At 33.3% G+C, this 25245-nt stretch overlaps 2 protein-coding genes across 3 annotated transcripts in view; both read right to left on the bottom strand.

The window, feature by feature from the left end:
• LOC134851365 (small ribosomal subunit protein eS8-like) overlaps positions 1 to 25245 on the bottom strand; it is a 478345-nt gene that overhangs the window by 211064 nt on the left and 242036 nt on the right. The window lies entirely within an intron of this gene.
• LOC134851819 (uncharacterized) lies at positions 1216 to 4983 on the bottom strand. The gene is made up of 2 exons (XM_063868074.1): positions 4949 to 4983; positions 1216 to 2516 (listed from the first exon to the last, which is right to left on the bottom strand). The coding sequence occupies exon 2, from the start codon at positions 2464 to 2466 to the stop codon at positions 1219 to 1221; it is 1248 nt and encodes a 415-aa protein (XP_063724144.1). The 5' UTR covers positions 2467 to 2516; positions 4949 to 4983; the 3' UTR covers positions 1216 to 1218.

Genomic DNA, 25245 nt, shown 5'->3' with positions numbered 1-25245 from the left:
CACTTTTGTGTATATATGTTCCTGGATTCCAGTGACAAGCTTTTAGGCATGTTAAAATTTTGTCGGAACGATCAAAGAAAAAAGAAACAAAATAAGAAGATCAAAAAGTCGACGTCCTTATTGCGGAAACCGCTTAAATTTTACAAAACACACAATTTGGCCCCGTAATGATTCTAAAGCATCGAAGGATTACATATTAACGTAATTTGTGATCGTTTTTTTGTTCTGATCATTGAATATGAGGAAGAATTTTGTCTTCAGGTGTTTTTTAGTTTCTTTTTGTTCTTTTTGTTCTCCACGCAAAATCAGGTACCACAAAAACTGAATTGATTGAGTGATATATAATATTAAAGCCTTTTCAGTCGTGATTCATTACGAGGCCAAAATGTGCATTTTGTGGATTGCAAGCGACTTCCGCAAAAAGGATGCTCCCTTTGTTCTTCTTTTGGTTTTTATTTTCTTTGATCGATCCGACAAAATTCCTGTATGTTTAAAGACTTGTCTCCGGAGTCCGGGAACATGCAGATACAAAATTGTGCGCCTATCCAGTGCACAGTTTGGCCCCGTAATATTGGAACGACATTAAAACACTACGCTTACTAACTCAGTGTTGCGTAAAACAGGTTTGAATTGTTTTTATTTTTTCAGTATAACTTTGAGCGAATAAAACAAATGTAATAGGTTTTTAATAATTTTTTTATAAATCAAGATGAGCTATGAAAGATTTCTTATATTTTTAACAATTTTTGATTTTTATTTTACCGCTTTTTTGGGAATACGTTTTTAAAAAAAAAATTTAAAAAACTGCAAAACGTTGGGAAAGTTTTTCGAAATGTGTTGTTTCAATTTGTTCAGTTCTATGAAGTAATGAGGTGTCAAATACACCTAATTTAATTATTATCATCGAAATTATAGGTTTTACTCTCTCATCACACCACGAACAAACAACGGCGTAATTTGAATACAAACTGTTTTTTTTTGTTTTTTTTTATTGTAGTTCGAATTTTCCATGCTACTTGCACACCAGCCTGCTATCCTTGTTTCATTTCAACATCTGATAAAAAAATTGCCCAGTGTTTAAAAATCTTATTGAGTACTTTATTGAGTAAAACATAAAAAGGAATATAAATTGTGTTACATCAAAGCAATCCAAATGAACATTAATTTTCTTTTCAGTCTACATATTACCATAACATAACCTTTCTAAAAGCGTGATATTCAATTAAACTTGAGAGTAGTCCGAATTACAGAGGTCTTATTTGGTTTATCTGTTTTGAGCTGGTACCACTGAAGGGTTGTCAATCTTTCAAGAAGAGTTACATTCGCTTTTTCGTATTTCCAAATCCAGAATTCGTTGCCATCGCGCTTCGTTACGTTGAATGTAAACGCAGTACTGCTCGCAGTCTCTGTAAACTCAACAGAAGTCTTCAATTGATCAAATACTCGTTCAATTGTCACATGAAATTTGCCTTTTTCATTGACAATTTGATTGGACTTCAAAGTTCCGTTCTGATTTCGATCGTATGGAAACTCAATTACAATAGGGTTTATATGTGAGTCACCGGAGTAGTTTTGGCTATCCATGAAATGATCATTATACATTACTCGGACATTGTTCAAGTCCAGATTAGTAGCAGTTTGGCTCAGTTTCTGTGGCGTTGGATCATGAGCCTTGAAACTTGCTTGAGTTGCAGTGTATCTGGTCACAGGTTTCGATGAAATTAAAACCGTTTGTGTTAGAGCGTTTGATTTTGCGATAGTTTCGGTTGAACAACACGCATCGCGGGAAGTTTTTCCAGTGAGTAACTGATTGCCACTTCTTTTGAAATGTCCGTGGAAAAACCATTCAATTATATCGGCTTCGGGTAATTTCCCATTTCGTTGCGTAAAAACCTGAATTTCGATCCAATTCGATTCATAGGCGCATTTCGCTTTTTCAAGTTCGTCGGCCAGTTTTAGGCTTTTTTGTGCCTCTTTTTTCAGTGCAGCTATTTCTTGATTAAAATCTTTGATACGATTCCATCGCTCTTCTGTGAAATTTTCAACCTGCTGTTTCAGTATCGATCGCAAATTTATAGAAAACGGCACAAAGTTATGATCGGAGTGTTTTTCCAATTCCACGCAATTTGCACACATGGTTTCCAGACATATCTTACACCACAGCGTAACTGGACTATTTGGATGCAAGAAACAGCACAATCGATCTCCTTTAATCACTTTTGTGACTTCTTTTTGCTCTTCAATGAACTCTCTCAGTCCATACATAGGTTTCAGATCCGATATTTGCAATATGTGTTCCTTTTTACAAAGGGAGCATTTGAGGCGGCTTCCGATCTTCTGGGCTTCTAAACATGTTTTGGGAGGTCCGCAATATGAGTGACCGCAGGGTAGTTGTCGTGGGTCACTTATAACGTCAGTGCAGATGACGCACACCGGTAAATTACTGGCCAACTTGGCTGATTTCATTCGCTCTGGTGAACAACAGTTTCTCGCGTAGAAGTTGTCTTCGGCTGTTTCTTAGAAGATGATAATGGGTGTTGATAGAAATAAAAACCTCAAGTAAAAACAATACTGCTCGTGAATCAGGACAAAATCGGGAACGTTCCCACTTTAACGTTGATGAAAAGGTCTGCTATACGAAATTGATTAAAAAATCAGCAAAAATGAAAAATTAATCGATTTTTTGTTATTCAACCAAAGGAGGTTGATTATTTAAGTTAACAAGAGCGCATACAATGAGCTCCCATCAAACTATGACTAGCTTGCTGGGCGCCATCACTACCGGAGTGTCACAATATCAAAAATATTTTTTTCATGTTTTCAAATTTCTAAGTTTTAAAATGAATATTAATGGTCAAAGTAGCTTGTATTAGGGCGAAGTCCTGAATATTCCGACTGCCCTTTAAAAAATAATTAATTGTTGCCATAAAAAAAACATGCCAACAATCCTGAATTAGCAATCAAGTCCGTTGCATTCTGTTGCATGGGCAAGCTAGCAGGCAAACACCGGCAGCCTCATAACAAGGAAATCAGTATAAATAAGGGGGTCTAGAATAACAGGCCGACTGGACTTTACGGCCAAAAAAAAACATTAAAAGTTGTTCAAATTGCGAAAAATCTATTCGTTAATAAATGAAGCAATTGACACAAATAATCGTTATTCATCAACATGAAATTTGTGTGGATGACATCCGCTATTCAATCAGCCAGATTTTGAAATAGGTAATTTGTCGAGAAATGCGGAAAAGTTATGCTTGGGCTGGTTTTTCTGCAGTCTTTTTCGAAGTTTTAGGTGATAGTTTTCGACGCGAAATTTTTTATAACATCTGAAATATGGGGGTTAAAAAAACTAACTTGGCCAATTTGAGATAAATAACGCGCCATTTACCGAGTTCCAAAAACATGCGTTAGCGGCAGATTAAATCGTTCCACATTGAGTTGCGGCAAGTAATTAGGTATTATTACAAAGATGCGATAGGCTAATTAAATCCCTTTGCTTTTAAAATCCCATGTAGCGGATAAAACGAGGAACAAGATATGTAAAAAAACCGTCAATAATTTTATCCTTTTTCAATCAAAAATTCCAAATTGAATTTTAAATGCAGTGTGATCATTCAGGCTTTTGCCCTGATATTCGAGCAGTCTTGCTTTATTTCAAGTCGTTTTTAACTGCTTGAAATGTTATGTAAAACGAAGAAGACTGTTCGTATCAGGGCGAAGCCCTGAATGTTCCGACTGCCTTGTAAGGTTTATGGAGCAGTAATAACATTAAAATGTTAAATGTAAAAAAAAATGAACATTTTTTTTTCTAAAATTTGAAATGTTTTTAATGAAAAATTTCACCCCACACGCCATATAAAGTACAAAAAAGATAGATTTTGCTCCTTGTAACAAATCAATTGTGGCAAACAAACTACCTTCAACCAATTTGGAACGATTTCTAGGACGGATTAAACTCCGCTTACGCGTTAATAGCGCGAAAGATATCGCGCGTTATTTGTCCCAATTTGGCCAAATTGGCAATCTTTAAACCCCCATAACTTTACAAAAAATAATCACAGATAAAATATCTTTTAAAATTTGAGCTCAGGACAACAATTCCTTTCGAATGATATAAAAAATTTCCGTCAAAAATGGCTAGTTAAAAAGTCGAAATTTATCTATAGAAATAAAAAACCCAACCCGAGCCCAAATATTCCGTTACTTTCGTATCAAAAATCGGAATTATAAAATTGTTTTCTTAAATTTGATTGACTAATATAAGCATACAGCTTCTACCACATAACTTTTCTTGGATCAACCGTACAATCACCACCCCCTTCCTGAAGTGGCCTACCGTACGATGTCCTCACCAAGCATGTAACATTTCTGAGCATTAATTCTGTATAAAATATATATTTTACACAAACGCACAAAATGTAAATAAATTGAAAATTTTCAGTCGATCATATGTATTTTTATTGGCCAGAAAATTAGTTAAATCGAGGTTTAAATTATTTATCGATAATTGAATTTGTTTGGTAGAAGATATAATATTGTCTTCCAAGTGATCTTGAGCAACTTTGTATTTTTACTCCCCTAAATCGATTGGGAGGATAGAACGGTTGATCCTTTTTCTCTGATCAAATTGTTCAATTATGCATTTTGAACCGTTTTGTGCAAATATTTAGTTATATTAAAATACTAGCAGATTTGCAAATGATCGGCTCCAATAATTTACAATACTCTTTCAAAAAGTTTTTTTTTTAATTTCAACTGCTGTTACCTATTTGAGAGGCAAGCTGTATCAATTTACATTGCTGCATTAACTAAATTGCATCAATTCATGAAGAAAATGGCGAAAGAAAGGGTCGGCTGTGACCCAATCTCGCAACAAAATGCCGTAGACGAAGTTTATTGTTATAATTCATCAAATTTTTATTAAAATTGAAAAAAGAGGCTAACTAACAATAAACATTTCATTCTGAGAACTTAAAACGTTTCGATTGGTAATAGCAAAAATATTGTTATTGACTAGTTGCTGCTATTTTTTAATGTTAATTTGAGCTCACATGCTAAGTTTCACAGTTGTTTGTATTGCAGCATGTGTTTTTCATTTATTGTGCTAGGACAAAACACATTCATTTTGCTAAAATTGTTTAACATATGCGTATATTGATCTTTTCAATCCTAAAACCTGGAACTTGAAAACTAAATTTGACATTGAAACTGAAAGCTTGAAAAAAACTTAAACTTGAAACTTCAAGGTAAAGTTTAAAATTGAAACTGGAAACATGAAAAAAAGTTCGTTGGGGATATTCTATTGATGGAGGGACCGAATGATGAAAATTTTATAAACAGAAAATGACTTAAAGCGGCACATCAAAATTTTGCTGTCAATAATTCGTGTGAAATACAATAAAGATAATCTTTTTTTTTTCATTTTTTGAAATCGATTTTAGGTGTTTTCCAGAACCCGAGTTCGATTTTTCAATACTAAAAAAACCATGTATGTGCTCAGGGGCCGATCTAGGTTTTTCTCGTGGGGAGGGCGCATTCGTATTTTCAAAAAATTTTGGAAAACTTTGACGACTTTTTTTTGTATAGGTCGACCAAATTGATTTTCCTAGCTCTCTTAAAGCACTAAAAAAGACTGTTTTGGCAAATTTTCTGCGCGTCAGGCAAATTTTTGAAAAAACAGGTCAAAAAAGCTGAAAACAAGCTGATAGTTGAAACAAATTTTAAAAAATCAACATTTGATTTCTCCATTGGTGCGTACCCACTGAGCCGCATTCTCCCATAGCTAAAAAATTTTGTTAACAATAAGCAACAAAACAAATTATTGCTAAAAAGGCAAGTTATCACAAAGTTGAGACTACTTGGATTTGTAAAAAGTGAAGTGTCTCATCTTATTTCCATGCTAATGAGTTAGGACCGAGGTGGTTAACTCATAGAGTAATTTCGGATAGGGTACACCGTCTGCTCGTCACGCTATCTTATTTTCGGCCGGATAGATTCGTGCAACTTCTTAGTCTAATACCGATCCTAATCTTACTCTTATACTATCTAGTCTCAGGGTGTTTAACTAGTCTCTGCTAGGCTCAATAGATCTAGGGTATACTGGTTTATTGCGGCTGCTGAAGTCTTCTTGGAGAGTCAACTAATTTCTAAGTTAAATAAAAATCTCTCTGGTGCTGAAATTACAAGTAATTCCAGCACTTACAAATAAGTGGGTTGTTAGTTAGATGGATCATGATTGGTTAATATTAAATACTTTACAGTGGTAAAATATCTAATTTATCCAATCATAAAATGTAGTTTAGATCAGGTTCCACCCATCCGGGTTTTACAGAGTTTTTTAGAATAGTCTTTCTGCAATTCAAAAGATGGATGATGGACGTTGGTATTTGGCGAACATCATATTTCGTCTGGGTTCTCTTGTTAGAGAAGTTCCAGATTCAATCGTTGTGTGTTCTCATGACAACGACTGGGTTTTCGCAACAAACTCAAATCTGATTTCAGAATGGTTTGCTATGACAGGTTTTTTCGTTTCATGTAGAGAACTTCTTTGTGTTTGACCTTGTCTGGGAATGGCGTGGAGACTGTGCGTGGAGGGGATGCCTGGTTACTCGGATCTGTACGTATACTTGGACATCGAGGTGGTCATTGTTCTAGTTCAATGAAGTCCTTTTCTGCGAAGTCAAGTCGTACTCTAAATCCTTTGAGTTGTGATTGTGGGCGGCATATTGATTGTGGTTGGCCATTCTTTTTCGAGTGTAGTGGGGTCATTTTGTCTTTGGATGTTCGTCTTTGGTGTTGTATGCTGATCTATATACTGCAAGATATAATTTACATTTTATAAAATTTTTATTTGTTTAGTGTTTTAGTTATGATTTTGGTTAGTTGTTTTCACAAAAGCTTTCTGTTTTAGTTCAGTTATTTTGAAGAGTTACTCACCCTTGAGTACCTCTTATTAAAAATAGGAGTGTGGTCACAAAGCGTTGATGTAGCGCGGTGGGTTAGGCCGGCTATAGAGCATGCTCAGGACGTCCTCTCTGGTGGGTTAGGCCAGGAGTGGGAGTATGATTTCGTGCGGTTTCTGTGAGAGGTCCTGTTATGTGATAACGTTTTATGTTGGGTTTATTGTGGTTTTTCATATGTTTCGTTGGTTGTGTCCTTTTTTCAAAAATCAAATTGTTTTTGGTATGGGTTTGTCTTTCGACTTTTTTGTGTTTTATTATTTCTTTCTTAGACTTTATAATAGTCTTCAAAAGAATAAATTATCCAGTTTTAAGCTGGGTTAATCCGGTTTGGGTACCGTTGGTTTCCTTTTCTTAGTCATGCTGTTATTCTCGGCCGGATAGATTCGTGCAACTTCTTAGTCTAATACCGATCCTAATCTTACTCTTATACTATCTAGTCTCAGGGTGTTTAACTAGTCTCTGCTAGGCTCAATAGATCTAGGGTATACTGGTTTATTGCGGCTGCTGAAGTCTTCTTGGAGAGTCAACTAATTTCTAAGTTAAATAAAAATCTCTCTGGTGCTGAAATTACAAGTAATTCCAGCACTTACAAATAAGTGGGTTGTTAGTTAGATGGATCATGATTGGTTAATATTAAATACTTTACAGTGGTAAAATATCTAATTTATCCAATCATAAAATGTAGTTTAGATCAGGTTCCACCCATCCGGGTTTTACAGAGTTTTTTAGAATAGTCTTTCTGCAATTCAAAAGATGGATGATGGACGTTGGTATTTGGCGAACATCATATTTCGTCTGGGTTCTCTTGTTAGAGAAGTTCCAGATTCAATCGTTGTGTGTTCTCATGACAACGACTGGGTTTTCGCAACAAACTCAAATCTGATTTCAGAATGGTTTGCTATGACAGGTTTTTTCGTTTCATGTAGAGAACTTCTTTGTGTTTGACCTTGTCTGGGAATGGCGTGGAGACTGTGCGTGGAGGGGATGCCTGGTTACTCGGATCTGTACGTATACTTGGACATCGAGGTGGTCATTGTTCTAGTTCAATGAAGTCCTTTTCTGCGAAGTCAAGTCGTACTCTAAATCCTTTGAGTTGTGATTGTGGGCGGCATATTGATTGTGGTTGGCCATTCTTTTTCGAGTGTAGTGGGGTCATTTTGTCTTTGGATGTTCGTCTTTGGTGTTGTATGCTGATCTATATACTGCAAGATATAATTTACATTTTATAAAATTTTTATTAGTTTAGTGTTTTAGTTATGATTTTGGTTAGTTGTTTTCACAAAAGCTTTCTGTTTTAGTTCAGTTATTTTGAAGAGTTACTCACCCTTGAGTACCTCTTATTAAAAATAGGAGTGTGGTCACAAAGCGTGGATGTAGCGCGGTGGGTTAGGCCGGCTATAGAGCATGCTCAGGACGTCCTCTCTGGTGGGTTAGGCCAGGAGTGGGAGTATGATTTCGTGCGGTTTCTGTGAGAGGTCCTGTTATGTGATAACGTTTTATGTTGGGTTTATTGTGGTTTTTCATATGTTTCGTTGGTTGTGTCCTTTTTTCAAAAATCAAATTGTTTTTGGTATGGGTTTGTCTTTCGACTTTTTTGTGTTTTATTATTTCTTTCTTAGACTTTATAATAGTCTTCAAAAGAATAAATTATCCAGTTTTAAGCTGGGTTAATCCGGTTTGGGTACCGTTGGTTTCCTTTTCTTAGTCATGCTGTTATTCTATGTGTTGTGGTGTTTAGTAAGCTGCATTGGTTAGTTTTGTTTAGTATATAATTCCTTTCCAACCGGGTTAAAGGAAAGTTTGAAACTTGTTATCGTGTGTTAGAGTTGTTGAGTGTGAAAGCTTGAAACTGAAATTCATTATTTAAACAATTCTTCGTGGGCGAGCTGTGCGAGTTTGGATAGAATTCTTGTGCGAGTGAATGAAAATATCAAAAGGTTAGTACTGCATTTGCGTTTTATTAATTTACTACATAGAATTTCAATTTTATTGCTTGTTTTGGGGAAAAATTAAGTTACAAATTTTCATCATTATTAGAATTACTGCTTTTAGGGAAATAATTTATAAATTAATTTATTACATTTGTATGAATTTTATTTAATTTAGCTGGTGCAAAAGATTATTAGAGTTTGGGACAATTTGAAGAAGTTTTCTATTTTTTATTGTTCTTTTGTGTATTTTGCAGATGATCGTGAGATGAAGACTAAAAATCTAAATAAAACATGGATAAAGAATGGTTAGTGTTTTATTTTAAATTTATTAGTATATGTATAAATTAAACTTACCTGTTAGTCGTCGGGGAAAAAACCGTGGGGGAAGATGTCGTGGATTATGTCGGAATTTGTTAGTAACTTTGCTAGTATGCGAATGATGTTTTTAGTTTGAAGCAGTGGCCAAAGCAATTGAAGTGCTTTAATGGTTTTTAGTTCTTCAGTGCCAACTGCAAAATCATAAGGTGTGTTTTGGATGAGATTATATAATTTGTGGTTATATTTATTAATGTGGATGAATTCTAATATGGGGATTTCTATAGGTTGAACAAATTCATGTGGGATAAGGAAGGGTCTGGATTCTTCTGCGTTGAAGGTCTTTGTGATGGGACAAAAAATATACATTTGGGTTATGGGATCATAATTGCGAAGAATACCGTGAAGGTTAGTATCTTTGATGCAATATGTGAAGTTAAGAAAAAATGGTGATGTGTATTTAGAGTTAATAAATTGAAAACGATGGTGTGGTTGTCTTGATGGAGTGTGTAGGTTAAAGTGATTTTGTATAAAGCGGTAATATGTATATGTGTGGGTTTGTTTAGTGCGTAACATAATGTCATGTGAGCAGTGCAAATCTCGTTCATGTGGTGCAAGGAAATGAAAGGTTAGTGAAAATAATTGAAATCTTTCTTCAAAACTTTCGTAAGCTTGTGTGTCGGTTAGTGCTTCAGAAATGATGTGGTCAAATTTGTGTTTATTGATGATGAAAAAATTCCAAAAAATCCTGCAAATAGTATGCGTGCTACACTTGCTTGTCTATTTACTTGTGTGTGTATAGCGCATGTATTATAGATTCCTTTTAAAAGCGAAAAAAGAAATCCTATAAAGTTAAACATTGCGTATAAAACAGTCAATTTTTCTAAGATGTAGTAGGGCCATCCTAGAAAATCGAGAATTTCATTTTTTAGTGTAACAAAGCTAAAAATATTGATAGGTGAAATATCTTGTGGTCGGTATTTTTCACCGTTTAGATATATATAGTCTTTAATGTCTTTAAAATATCCGCTATAGTCTTGTGTATAAATATCTGCAAATCCTGCTGTTTCGGCAAGTTTGCGTAAGTTTTGGTCAATTGATTGTCTTTGTATCGTGTCCATTTGTGTTAATAATTCTTGGAATTGTTGTGTTCTAATGTGATGTTGTATATCGGATTTTGAATATATTCCAATTGATTGTAAGTCAATATTTGGGTTTCGAACAATAGCTCTAATGCTTTCAGGTGAAAGTTTTTTGAGTGAGTGCATTAATGTGGGATATGGAGTAAGAAGATAATATTTATCTTCATCAGGGTTCAGTTGAACTACATTGTGGCTATTTTCTGATCCACATGGGACTGCGGTATCCCAGAAATAGGTTCGTCTTGAAAGTGTGTCAACGAAGTGTACTTATTCTTATAAAAGATAGGGATTCTTTTAGAGCATCGTTTATCTTCAAAAACATATAGTGGTGATACTTTTTTGGTACAGGTATAAAACCATAAAATGTTTCCTTCATAATCTAAAAAATTTGATCTATTTCCTGATAGTAAATATCCTGCGTAGGGTATTTTTAATACTGCTAGTGCAAGTGATTGTAGGATTTGTGTCCTTTCTAATTCGCATAGCTGGTGAAGTGTTTCTAATTCAGATAGTGACATTTCTTGAAAAATTCGGCTAATTGTGTAGTCTAATTTCATATCTAGGTGAATATCATAGTGGATGTTACCGAAATATGTACTATTCATTAGTGATAATTCTTGTAAACGTGTGCTTCTAGTGTCATGGGGCTTTAGATGTCCACCAGGTTGATTTTTACTTTTTTGAAAATCAACTGGTATATATGATGTTTCTTCGTTCATAGGGTGACTTGTGGCGTATGGGTCGATTTTTACTTTTCCAGTGGTCATGTCGAATCCTTTTTCGTATTCAACTAATATCTCGGAGTATTGTGTTTTGTGAAGTGGATTTCTGTATTTACATGCAAGTTCTGTTTCTTGATATATTTGAAAACGTGTCAATTTATTTTCTATATTGTGTATGTTTCTAAAATTAGAACTTTGTCTTCGTGATGGATGGACTTGTTCATATGGAATTGATTGTATGAAATATTTTTCGTGAAATTTTATCATACGAGCGTGTATTTTTGCTACTTGAAATGTTGTACATGTGTCTTCGGGGAACCAAACAATTGTTGCTTGTGTTCGTGTTGTAGGGTCACAATAGCCTTGGTCGTTTTTACAAGGTAATCTAATTCCTTGATAGATCATTGTGTTGTCTGATAAATCGCGTGTGAGTTGTATTTTTTCGAGTTGTAATTTCCAATCAAAAAACATGATTTCTTGATATCCTTTATTTTTTGTGTCTGCTTTGCAGTTTGATGGGTCATTTATACCAATGTGTGGTATCCAGTGTTTATCGTGTATATCATAAGTTAATCTTCCGTGTGCGCCGTTGTATGGGTATTTTTCATCTAATTTTATATGTCCTTGATATCTTTCAAGTTCTGCTTGATGTACCGAATCTGCAAAAACTTGGAAATATACTAATTTTCTATCAGTGTTTTTATTTCTTGTGATATTGAGTCTTAGTAACTCGTTTTTACAATCTTCGGGATTGAGATGTAGAAGTCGTTCGACATTACTTTGGCAGAATGATTCGTGGTCAAGTCGGTTTTTATTTCCATTTGAGACTTGTGAACAATGTACTTTCTTTTCGGAAAATGTCGCTGTGAATTTATATCCTTTAAGTGTTGTTGCTCGGGCTTTTGAATAAAGTGTCGCTCATACATTTGTTGTTTCTATAGCTTGTGGTTCTGTTTCGCATTGTGATACTTGATTTATTGCATATTTGTGTAGTGTTTTTTGTTCGTTTTCGTCACAATTGTAATGTGTTACTAATAAATCTTGGGGTCCTGTGCGGGGGGAAGGGTTTATGTTTTCATTTGAGGTTATTAGAAAAAGGAGTTGGAGAAAAATTAAAATTTTTAGAATATACATGTGTATGACAATCCTGAGTATGGGTTATAAAATGTGATGTAACCAATTGTCTTTTTGGTATATCTGTCGTATTTGTATTTTACTTCAGTTGTTATAAATGATGGTGGTAGGGATTGAGCTGTTATATTTGGTGGATTTAATGGATAGGGATGTTGAGTAATGTTGTTTAATTTAACCGTGATTTCATATTTTAATTGTAGACTATTCTGTTGGAGTATTTGGATGTTATGAGCACGAATGTCTTCGTGAATGTCTTGTCTATATTGTAGTCTATTTAGTGCCCAGTTGTGGAGTCGGTTACTTTCTAGGTGTTGTCCAAATAATGGTGGAGGTGCTGTGAATGTATTCCAGTCTAGTCTTAAAGGAATATTTGTTGATGATTGTTCTCGATATCTAGCGTCGAGGTTATTTGGGAAATTTAAGTTAAAAGGTGGTGGTGAAATCTGGCTTATTGATGGTGTTGATGGTAGTGATAATGTTTCTGGTAGTGATGAGGATGTTGTTGTATCCGTAGAAATATCTATTGGATCATTGATTAAATTTGGTTCACCTTGTGTGAATGAATGTGTTGTCCAGTATGGTAGTCGTGATGTTTGGTTTGTAGGGTTAAAGGGATTTTCACGTATTTGTTCAGATGTTGGTGTTGAACCTAAGTAATCTGATGGTAGGCTTGAGGTGCTACGTTGTGAAAGAAGCGTAGGGGTTTCTGGTAATATACCAATGGGGTTTTCTGGTGTACTTTGTGATGGGGATTGAGGTATATCAAAGTGAACTCGGAGAGTTTGAAAATTTCTGTTTCGTCGAGGATGTATAATTTGTCTATTTATTTCGACTGTATTTTGGTTTTGACTAGGATTTCGTATTTTACTTAATTCTTGTGGTAGTGTTGGGTATAAGTTATATGTTGGTTCGCTTAGAGGTGCTTGTCGTTGAACTGGTTCTAGTGGTTCTGATAAGCGAGCGTGTCGTTCTTCAAAGGTATATGGGTTATCTTGAAAAGAAATTCGTGTAGATGTTTGGGGGTTTTGGGTAGTTGAAGGTGGTGTCGGGTTTTCCTGGAATGATGTCGGTGAAGACTGACTGTGTGATTGTTGGTTAGCAATTTTTGATGGTTTTTTATCTATTCTTTTAGTGAAAAAATTTATGTTTATTGTAGTATTCTTCTAGAAAAAGTATTAGGAGTATTGTTGCTAGGGCGAATGTGATAATTGCTTTCTTTATACATTTGCATATTGTCAAGATGAGGGATGATAGAAATGTTATAAAAATTACAAATAGTAAAAAAATATCTGTTCTACTAAAAATGGTTCGTATCATTTAGATAAGTTTTGTGAATCGTACCTGTGGATATAGTCAATAGCTTTTGAAAGCTGGAGGTATAGTTCAAATATGGATTAGAAAATTAAAAAAATATTGCAAAAAATGATTAAGATTATTACAAAAGATTCAAAGGTATCAAAAAGAAATATGATGAAAGGTTTAAATATTGTGAAAAAGTTTGCGAGAATGTTTAGAATTATGGTAACTGGTCGAGAGAAGAGCATTTAAGAAATGGCTTCTCGATCGAATATTTTTTCTTGTTTGAGGCAATTTTCAAGTGTGGTCGAATTATTTATTGGTTTTTTGACAAGTGGGTCGAGTTTTGTGAAAAATTGTTGGGGGCAAATTTTATGGTGATCGGGAGGTCTTCTTTGTCTTTATTTTCATTTGTCAAATGATCTTGGGTATTTTTGAGATTTTTATACTTTAGGCTAATTAAAATGGTCGTTCTTTTACTTTAGGCTAATTTAACATATTTGTTTGGGGGGTATTTGAGGTCTGAGTTGGGGAAATATTGTTGATCTTTGGTTTATTAGATAAGGGAGGGTTATGATATTATGGTGATATTTATTTTAGTTGTCAAGTTGGAATGGTTTGCTTATTTTTGACCTGGAGGTCGCAAAGTTATAGTTATAGATATGCCTGGAGTTTAATATCGTTCGTCTAGTTGATCTGTGTTAGAGTTAGAGGAGGTGACGGATTGGATGAATCCTATTGGCTAATTATGAACTAGAATCGTTGTGTATTTGTCAGCATGTTATTTTGAAAAATGAAAGTTCAAAATATTTCAGAGGTGCAAAAATTATTAAATATAAATTTAAAGCTGTTTTTGAAATTCGACTTTCTTTAATAATTTAGATTGTGGAATGAATGTTTTATAGTTTTTACGTGGTTGATTTCTAAGTCGTGATGACTCTCTATGTTCTGATTTGTCGATTTGTTCTTGAGGTATTATTTTTTCTATCATTTTTCTATTTTTTCTTTCTTTTTGTGGTGTATTTTGATCTAGCTTTTTTGTATTATTTTTTGTTGTAGTTGATTTTTTATTTTGGTTTTCGAGGTGAATGTCATGTTGTTCCTTTGTTTTATTTTCCGTATGTGGATAATTTTGAATAATTTTTAAACCTGTGAAAGAATATAATTGAGTTAGTTCGCGTAGTGCGTACTCTTTTGGGTAATAAGGTAATAGGTTGTTTCGGTGTTGAACAATTTCTTTTTTGTCTGAGTCAGTAATTTTATATGTGACATCAGTGGGTTTGGCAATTATTTGGTATGGTCCTTTACGAAGGGGTTTTAGTTTTTTTGAGATTCCTTTTTGAGTGTTAAAATTGGGTATTAAAACAAATGTTCCAATTTTTAAATCGGAGGCTGGTGTAAAGCGTGAATTTATTTGTTCATTTATGTTTTGTCTTTGTAACAACTTTTTTGTTACTTTTTGGTAAATTTCATTGTGTTTTTTATCTCTGTTTAAAATCCATTCGGTGTGTGTACCGGAGGCTAATTTAAGAATTTGTGGGTGATAAAAATGATCTTCATCGTGTGTATGTAAAGGTAAGTTGTAACAAATTGATTCTTTATTCGGTTGACAATAACTTTGTGCATTTTTATGAGAGTTTGCTGTAAACATAATCGGTTTGCGTGGCTTTTGATTAAAAACCATTTCATATGGTGACATTCCTAGAGTTGTCGTGATTTGTGAATTATATGCTAAGGGAAATAGTTTTACATCTGCTGACCATTCGGTATATCTTGTATCATTTCCATTGATGATACATCTAAGATATTCTTGTAGTGAACGGTTCATACTTTCGACTAAGCCGTTTGTCCAAGGTGCGTGAGATGTACGTGGTTTATGTTTGATGTTATATAGATGACATAGTGTGATGATTTCATTATTTATGAATTCTGTACCGTTATCTGTAACTAGAATTTCTGGTAGTCCGAATTTGGCTATCCAGTGTTCATATAGTGTTGTGTAAGCATAATAAGCGTTACAATGTGGTACTGGGTTAAGTGCTACATAATGTGTAAACGCGTCAACAATTACCATAATGTAGGAGTTTCCTTCGGATGAGGGTGAAATTGGTCCTTTTGTATCAAATGAAATACGGTGGTTAAAGTACAAACTTTGTCCTTTAAAATCTTGTTTTTGTGCTATTTGTTTTTGATTTGGATAAGGTTTATTTGGCTGACATACTATACAATCATTGCATAGTACTTTTATCCAAATTGGTGCATTCGGAAAATAAAAGTTTTGTATGAAATTTGAATATGTTTTCTCTGATCCAGAGTGTCCTTTAATGTTTTGTGTATGTGAAATAATAAAAGCTATAAGAATCATACTTAGAGGGAGACAGGGAACTGTAGATTCATTTAAGTTGTATTCTAGAAGGTCTGTGTTTTCGTTAATTGTTGTATTATTGAATTTTCGAAAATATCGGAGGAGTGTTTTATTTCCTAAAATAGTTGTATCTGCCTTGACGGGTTTAGTTTTATATTTGTGCCATGATTTTAGTTGTCTAATTACTGGGTCAAGATTTTGATATTCTTTCAAAGTATTAGTTGTAATTTTATCTGTTGGGGGGAGAAAAATGTTTTCTATTTCTAATTTAGATAAAGGAATTGTATCAAGTGGGTCATGGAGGTCAAATACTTGATTTATTGTGTATTTTGAACCGTTTGTGTGTGGTCCTGATAAATTTATTTTATCAGTTAGGTTTTCTTTTTCAATTAATGGAAAAAGGTCTTTTTTATGCGAGTGTTGTTTTACTTTTTTTGGTTGGGTGTTATTTTTTATCCATTGTGAGTATGGAATTGGTTTGAAAGTTGATGTTCCAAGTAGATCAACTTCGTAGTGATTATTTTGGCAATCTAAATAGAGTGGGAAGTGTTGTAGATTGTTTATCTGTGATTGTTCAACGTCAGTTTTTACTGCATATTTGCATTCTAGTCGGGGTGATGTTTCGTTTTCTGCAAGGTAGAATTTTATATTTTTGGGTATTTCAACTGTAGTTTTACGTGTAAGTAATTCAGGTGGTGTATTTCGACTTAATGTGTCTGGTAATGCAAGATTTTTTCCTGCTGTCCAAACTATATGTAAGTTTGGGAATTTCATTAGAATTAGTTGAAATCTATAAACTCGGTGATTTGGATTAGATTTATGTGTAAAGAGAAAAATGAATGGTTTGTGATCTGTGAAAAGAACTGTAGGATGTTTTGATCCAAGTATCAGAAATTCATATTCTGTTAGTGTATATATTATAGCTGTACACTCTCTCATTAGAGTTGAGAGTCGTAACTCTGCTTGAGTGAATAATTGAGAATTTGCTGATATAAGATTCATTTTGTTTGTGCCATTGTGTGATTGTAATAATGCTGCGCCGATGCCAAAATTCGAAGCATCGCACATTGCATAGAATGGTTGATTTGGATCTGGAATTGTATTCGAAATTTGTTCAGTTAGGAGTTTTTTAATTTCTTCAAATCGTGCTTGATGTTCTGTGTTCCATTCAAAATTATTTTGTTGTCTAAGTATATTATAAAATGGTCTTAGGTATAATTGCATTTTATAGACATATTTACTTAAAAAATTTAACATTCCAAGGAATTCTTGGATTTTCTTTTTGTTTGTTGGTGGTTGGAGTTTTTGAATAGCATCAATGCGTGATTTTAATGGGGTGATTGTTTTTCTTTCTATATTATGTCCTAAGAATTTAACTCGTGTTAAAAAGAAGTGTGATTTATCGGGGGCGGCCTTCAGATTTTCGTTCTGAATTATTTTGTGATAGTGTTCTAAAACATTGAACATTTCTTCTTTTGTCTGTGATTGCATAAAAACATCGTCTAAATAAGTGATTGCGTTTTTCTTGAGTATTAGTGGTCTAAAAATTTTGCTCATAAAAGCTGAAAATGCTGCTGGTCCTATGGATATTCCATAGAATAGGCGGTTGAATTCTAATTGCCGATTTCCAATAACAAATTGTGTTAAGCGTCGCGATTGTTCATCTAGTGGCATTTGATTATATGCACTATTCATATCTGCGGTTGTAAAGTATTTTCCGTTTATTTTTGTTAAAATAACTTGTATTGGTTCAATAGGCCAATTGCATTTTGATTCGTCTATTAGTGAATTAAGGTATCTAGCGTCTAGAACTATTTTTAATGATTCTCCTTTTGCTAGGATGATAACAGGGTTGCGAAATGTGTTACCCTTTGGTTGTTCTTCTTTGTTTACCGGTGAGATTATATTGTATTGTTCTAAAATATCAAGTAATCTGTTCACTTTATCGTGTAAATGAATTGGTACTTTACTTGCTCTTTGTTTTTTGAAAACTGCGTCAGGTTTTAATGGGAGATGTAGTGATGAACTGATTTTGCCAACATCAAATTTAGATGTTGCATAGACTGATGAATATTTTATTAGCTGTTTGGCTAATTTATCAAATTCGTCTTGTGTTATTTGTGAATGTTGAAAGTTAAACATTGTTAAAAACTTCTGTTGAGTCTCTGTGTAGTTACTTATGTTGAATGTAGGTTTGAAATATGGAATTTTGTGAAATAATCTGTATTTCTTTTTTCATTACTTATTATTTTATTTATGGATAATTCTTCATTAAGAATTGTAGATTGACAAATATCTAATAATTGGAGTATATTATTTACGCGGTATGCTTTTTCATGTATTGGTGATATCGTAGCGTTGGTTTCACAATAGCCTAAAAGTCCTAAAGGCAATGTTACTTGATAGGGCGTATTGTTGTATACATGTAGAGAAATAATATCTGAATTCGAGTTTTTCAAATATTTTATGGATGAAATTGTGATTTTGAAAATTTTATGGATAGGTTTGAATTCAAAATCTGACATATAGAGTTGTTGTTTGTTTTGTTTTTTATCATATTGGTGAACTTGTTTTATTGAAAAATTATATATGTTTCCTGATAGTGGTTTCAGGTGTTTTCTTTGTTGATTATATATCGGATAAAATTTTGAAAAGAATGGTGGTTGTTTATTTAATCTTTGAAAAAATGTTAGGGATGTGTCTTTAGTTTTTGTGTATTTATCTTTGATTAGTATTTTACTATTCAAAATGTTGATTGTTGGTATTTATTTAGAGATAAATGGTATTCCAATGATATTGTGTTTAATATCAGTGATATGGAATATTTGTTTAAATGGTTTATTTAAAATTTTATTTTGTTCTATTGTTCTTGTGGTGAGAAGAAATAATTGAATTTTTCCATAGTTTACTAATGTTGATCCTTGTGCTGTTGCTAGTTTACTGGATGTTTCAAAGGGCGTTAGCTTTGGGTGTAGTGATTTTATCTCATTCCATGTGGGAATGTTTATTATGTTTGATTCTGCTCCTGAATCAATTAAAAAATCAATTTCAAGATCTGGTGGTTGAAGTTCTTTGCTTCTTGGACTTTCTAAAAGAAATGGTATTGTCCAAATTTTTTCTTTGGGTTGTTCTTTTTGTATATTTTGATAGATGTGATTTGTATTCAAGCATTTTGTTTTATTATTTTCATTGGATTGATTTGTAGTGTTAATTTCGTTAGTTTCTTGTGCCGTTTGTGTAGAATGGATGGGTTCAATATAATAATTGTGAAGGAGTTCTAATTGATTTTCGTATATATGTGATGAAAAAGGTTGTTCATATATAATAGGTTCGTAGTCATTTTCGATTGCTATCATATTTATGGAGGTAGTGTTTTCTGTATCACTTTCTGAATCTGATGATTCACAGTTTATTTGATTTAGTTGTAGTTCGTTATTTCCTGTGTCGTCAATACCTGGGGGGTCTGATGTTGTTTCTGGGTTTGATTGTACTTGATTAATATTTCTTTGATGTTTAGGTGTACTACTTCTGTGGCGATTGTTAGAATTTTTATAATGGTTATTATTCCTGTGTGGTGATTGGGAATAATTTCTATAACGATTATTATAACTTGAATGTCGATTTTGTGAATTATTTCGTGATCGGTTTTGATAATTATTGTTTGTTCTGTTATAGTTTGATCTATTATATGAGTTATTCCTTGATCGATTATTCGGGTAATTCTGGTTTCGGTTGTTTGAATAACTTCTATTCCGATTATTGGAGTAGTTTCTATTTCTATTGTATGATGAGTTTTGTGATTGATTGTTTGGATAGTAATTATTTCTTGATTGGGAATTAGATCTAGAAACAAATTGTGTTGTATTTGAATTTGATCTGGAGTAGTTATTTCGACTATGTGGTCTATTGTAATGATTTTGTGACGAATTTTGTGTATTTCTTCGTTCTGGTGATCTTCCTCTATAACTTGAGTTATATGGTGATTGATTTCTCGTGTAGTTGGTATTGTTCGGGAGTGGTTTTCCTGAACTGTTGTTGCTGTATACATTTTTGTTTGGTAGATTTTGATCTTTCTTCATGTATTGATAGAATGATTTATTCGGTTCTTTATATTTTTGAGGTTTGTTTTGATTGTCCTGTTGTTTTTGTCTACATTCAGAAATACTATGTCCGTATCGTCGGCAATAATTACACCATTTTTTGAAAGATGGTTTGCCTTTAAACTTTGGGTGTTTTTCATAAATATTGAGTATTTCAGTGATTTTTTCAACGAGGTCTGTATCTGAATCCTGTATATTATTGATATTTGTGGTATTTGTTTCAATTCGATTAACATATTGTAATTTCAGATTTTCTGTTTCTTCAAGTTTCATTGTGATTTCTGCTTGCTCTAGCTTGTCTACTAGTTTTCGAAAATCTAAATCGGGCTCTCGAATTGAGGAGGGATGGGATGCTCTCTTTTTTATTGCTATTTTCCTTAATTGAGGTGTTAAGGTCATCATTAAGATTTCTGTCATTTTTGTGTTTTTATAATCGTGTTTATTTAATGAATATGCTTTTCGAACTAGTGTTTCGATACGTACTGCTAATTGTTTGATGGTTTCATTTGGTAATCTGCGAATTTCATTACATAAAACTCTTTGTTGTTGTTTATTTCTTTCGGAGTCAAACATTTTTGAAAATTCTTGTGTAAATCTCTTCCAATTTGATTTTATTTCTATAGGCAATACTGAAAACCATTTTTGGGCTGCGCCGTCTAGGGTTGTCTGTATCAACGCTGTGCGTCGATGTATCCAGTTTTGATGTAGTGGCGTATTAATTGGTTCAGGTCCTATAGTTAAAATTAAATTTGCTGTTACTGCATTTAAATAATCTTCTACAGAATATTCAGGGTCTGTTCCTGTGAATACCATTAATGGTTTGTTTGATGTTATTGATGATCCACCCATAAGGTATGGATTCATTGTCATTTGTAATGATTCTGCTGCATTTGGCATTTGTGAAAAATTGGAAAGTTGATTTTTTGTTATTTCGTGTTGTTGAAGATAATATGGAAGTGGTATTTCATTTTGCATTTGTGTTGGTTGATATGAGTGTGTAATCATTGGGTTTTGTGGCTGAATTGGTTGAAAAGATTGTGTATTAATTGGGTTTTGCATTTGTATTGGTTGTTGATTTTGTGTATCTATCTGGTGTGGAGAAAAATTTCTATGATGTGTATATGGTTTCTGCATTCCTTGTCCGCGATATTCTTGGGTATATGGTGCAAATATATCTGGTTGTAAATGATCATCATCAGAGGATAGGTAATCCGTTTGATGAGGTGCTTGTTTTTTATTTTTATTCTGTTGAAAGAATGGGTAATTTTCACTATGATCCAGTGGAGGATGTGGATTAGCTTGAAAATTTACTGAATTGGTTGTTGCCATTGGATTATTCCAATATCGAGATCTGATTTGATTATTATTATTATTTCGTGGAGGATAGTTTGTTTTTGATGAATGTGTATAATTATAATTATGTTCCGCAAAATTGTTTCTTGTGAATGTTCTACGTGTTTTTGACGGTATTGTCATGGGTCTATATGTTTGGTAATCCATTTGTGAATATTTTGGAGCAACCGAAGGTTTAACGGTTGATTGTAAGGTTACCTGTGCTAGCGAAGTGTTTGTATTTCTTGGTGTTGTTAAATTTGGACGTATTGGTGAAATACTTTGTTGTGTAGTTGTTGTTGTTTGGACAATTTCTTCATTTATGAAGTGTGATGGTGTCTGAATATCTTGTTGAGTGAGATTTCTAGTTCCATTAAGGTTTTCATTGTGTATGACGGTCGAATTTAAACTGTTATTTCGAGTATCAGGTAAAAATGTATTGTAGTTTAATGGTGTTGCGTCAATGGTTAATGGTACTACTCTTACATAATCTCTTATATAAGATATTGTACTTATTGCTTGGCTTGCAATTGATTGTGGGATATTTATAAATGCATAATGAGACCATTCGGGGTCCCAAACGTAGTCTGACTGTTCTGTGATGGCGGTATCATCGTTTGAATTTTGAGGTCTAAAATTTTTTCTTGCTTGTGAAATTAAATCTATATTTTGTGTGAAATAATCTATTATAAACCATGCCAAAATTTTTTGTAAGTCATGTTTTGTATGTTGTGAAACATCATCTTTGGTGAAATTTTCTTTAATTGTATGTAGAAAAGTTGAAAATAGTGTGATTTCATGTCGTACCTTTATATGTTTGGATGTCTATGTCGGTGAGACATTTGAGATTGGGATTTCGTTTTCTAATATTGAGATATAACTATATATTATTGCAAAAACTTCATTAGTAAATATGGAGTTTGCTCTTTGTGAGTTATGATATTGTATGCTTTTTATATATTCTGAGAATACTTTTGAAAATTCTAAATCAAGGTCGTCTGTTTGAATTACATATTTGCGGTGATTCGGGTTTGGTAAGGTGAATTCTATGGTGTAGAATCCGTAGTGTTGTGTCAAATAACATATATCTTTCAGATAGTGATCAATAATTTGTCTTTTAATGTTTACATCGGGGAACTCTGCTTTACATGGGCTGATTCCGGGTTCAAATAAATTTAGTAGTAAATTCTTGCAAAGTATATGCTGTCCTCTATCAGTGGGTGCATCTACGAGGAAGGGGAAGATATCGTCATCATCTGGACTATCTTCATTTGGAGTGTGTGTTTGGCTCATTTTTTTGTTTAATGACTGTTAATAGGTAATTATCGATGTGTCTAATTGGTTGATTCCAGTTGTATAAATGTACTGGTTTGTGTTTATATTGCTTTTTTATTCGTCTTTTTCCTCTTTTTGATGAATTTGAAGTTGTTTCTGAGTCAGAAAAATATAATTGATCGTGTATGGGGCAATTTTTGTCTATAGATTCTTTTAAATTATAGAGTTCGTCTAAATTGCAGGCTTCTGATTCTGAAAATGCGTTTCTATTTTTGGAAAATCTTTTTCGTGTTATTTGTCTTTGTTTAGTTATTATTTTTCTTTTTAGTGTTTGTCGTTTTGTTCTAATATATCCAACTGTTTGTGTGTGAGGTGTGATTACAAGGTCGTATTTTTTGTTTTCTATTTCACAGTTGTGCAAAACGATTGTTTGTTTGTTTCCTAGATTTTTAAATGACATAAGGTTTAGGATGACGGATGCAAAAAGTTGTTAGATGATTTCTATTTTCTTAAATTGTTAGTCCTTACGATTTTTTGGTTAGCTTAACCTGGGTCTATTTGTTCAGGGTTGGAGAGAAAAGTATATCGATTCCGAAGAATGATTTTTACTTTCTCGTGGCTAGTATAAGCTAAGGTGTTAACTTACTTAATCTTACTTAGGGGTAGTGATTGTGTTCAAGGGTTGGAGAATAGTAAATCGATCCACAAGGTTCAGGTATAATTAGAACGCGAGTAGTTCGTTAGATACTATTTTAAACTTACTAAGTCTACGATTTATCCTGGGTCTTGATAAGAGGAGGGTTCAAGTGAAGGATGAATAACCGAAGTTTTTCACTGTTTATCTTAATTTGAATGGTTAGTTTTGTTGAAAAATTTCTATTAGTCTTGGGTTTTTTGAAAGGGTTGGATAGTGAATTGACGTTTGAGGTCGTTAGACACTAGCTAAGTGGGTGGGGGAGAACAAAATTGTTCTTTTTGATCCAAGGATAGGCCTTGATGATCAAGTTTAAATTTTAACTGAATAAAAAATGAATTAAGATCCAAGGATAAGCCTTGATGATCTGATTTGAAAATTAAGTGAATTTAAGTTTAAAATGGTTTAAATTTGTTTAAGGAAAAGATTTAGTGTTTTAATGATATTAGTGAGTTTATGATTGCTGTTATGTTTTAGGTGATGAAGCTGGGACAATTGGATAATTTATGATTACTAACAGTTTATTGTCATGCTACTAATTTTTGTTTTGATTTTCAATAAATATTTTCCAAATATGTTTTATAGAATACTGCAGAATTTTAGGAGAACGATCTGAGGTCTTTTTATCAATCGTTATTGTATATTAATATTTTGTTTAGCGCCTGAAATGATCATGAAGATTGACTTCAAGATTTAAGTTTGCAAATGAAAATCTAAATTCATTGCTAATAAGATTCTAAATATAAAGGTTTGTGTTGGCTTTTGCCGTACTATCATATAACTATTTGGTAAGTTTCTACTTTGTCGTATGTCGTCTCTGGTTCGAGGTCTTCTTCCAATTCCGGGTAATTCTCTTATCGTTCGGAATATTGGCTTTGATCTATTGAGTCGTAGAGACATTTCGATTAAATTATCGTCGTGTAACATTTTAAAAATGTTTTGTCTAATTTCTAATCTATTTTTGGTTAATTCTAAGCTATTAAGGTCTTGTTCGAGACTTATGGTCGCACCAGATGAGTTAGGACCGAGGTGGTTAACTCATAGAGTAATTTCGGATAGGGTACACCGTCTGCTCGTCACGCTATCTTATTTTCGGCCGGATAGATTCGTGCAACTTCTTAGTCTAATACCGATCCTAATCTTACTCTTATACTATCTAGTCTCAGGGTGTTTAACTAGTCTCTGCTTGGCTCAATAGATCTAGGGTATACTGGTTTATTGCGGCTGCTGAAGTCTTCTTGGAGAGTCAACTAATTTCTAAGTTAAATTCAAATCTCTCTGGTGCTGAAATTACAAGTAATTCCAGCACTTACAAATAAGTGGGTTGTTAGTTAGATGGATCATGATTGGTTAATATTAAATACTTTACAGTGGTAAAATATCTAATTTATCCAATCATAAAATGTAGTATAGATCAGGTTCCACTAAGCTAACAAAAAACCCAACAGACTGCATTATTTTTATGTACCAGCTTTGCTTTCATGGATTTAGATAGAAATAAATTTAAAACTACTTTGATGACGCAATGTTTTTTTTTCGGCCATCCGGGAACGAAATTTCGGCCATCCGGTTTTTTCAGCTATCCAGTAATTAAAACAAAAACAGCAGTAATGAATTAGTGTTTTGAGAGGGCCGCGGGGACCAGAGGCTAAAAAAATGTACAATACATCATTTCAATTTGCCTCGCAGAAGTTTTTTTCGAACATAAGATCTTTTTAGTTTTTGGTATAATTAAAAAAACGTTGAATAATGAAATTTTTCAATAAAAACAAAAATTGTTTTTCGGCTATCCACGAAAAATTTTTTTCCAGCTATCCAACTATTTGGCTCTGTGACGCCAGCACCAAAAACTCAATTTTAAACTTGAAACTCGAAGCAAAATCAAGGTTGAAATCCAAGTTGGAAATCAAGGTTGGATTTGAACTCGAAAACTGAGAACGGAAAGTGAGACTCCGAACTTGAATTCTAACTTGAGAT

Source organism: Symsagittifera roscoffensis, chromosome 7 (assembly GCF_963678635.1).
Source record: "Symsagittifera roscoffensis chromosome 7, txSymRosc1.1, whole genome shotgun sequence".
Classification (NCBI taxonomy): domain Eukaryota; kingdom Metazoa; phylum Xenacoelomorpha; order Acoela; family Convolutidae; genus Symsagittifera; species Symsagittifera roscoffensis.
Note: the sequence above shows the minus strand (reverse complement) of the source record. Positions and strands in the feature narration are given on the sequence as shown.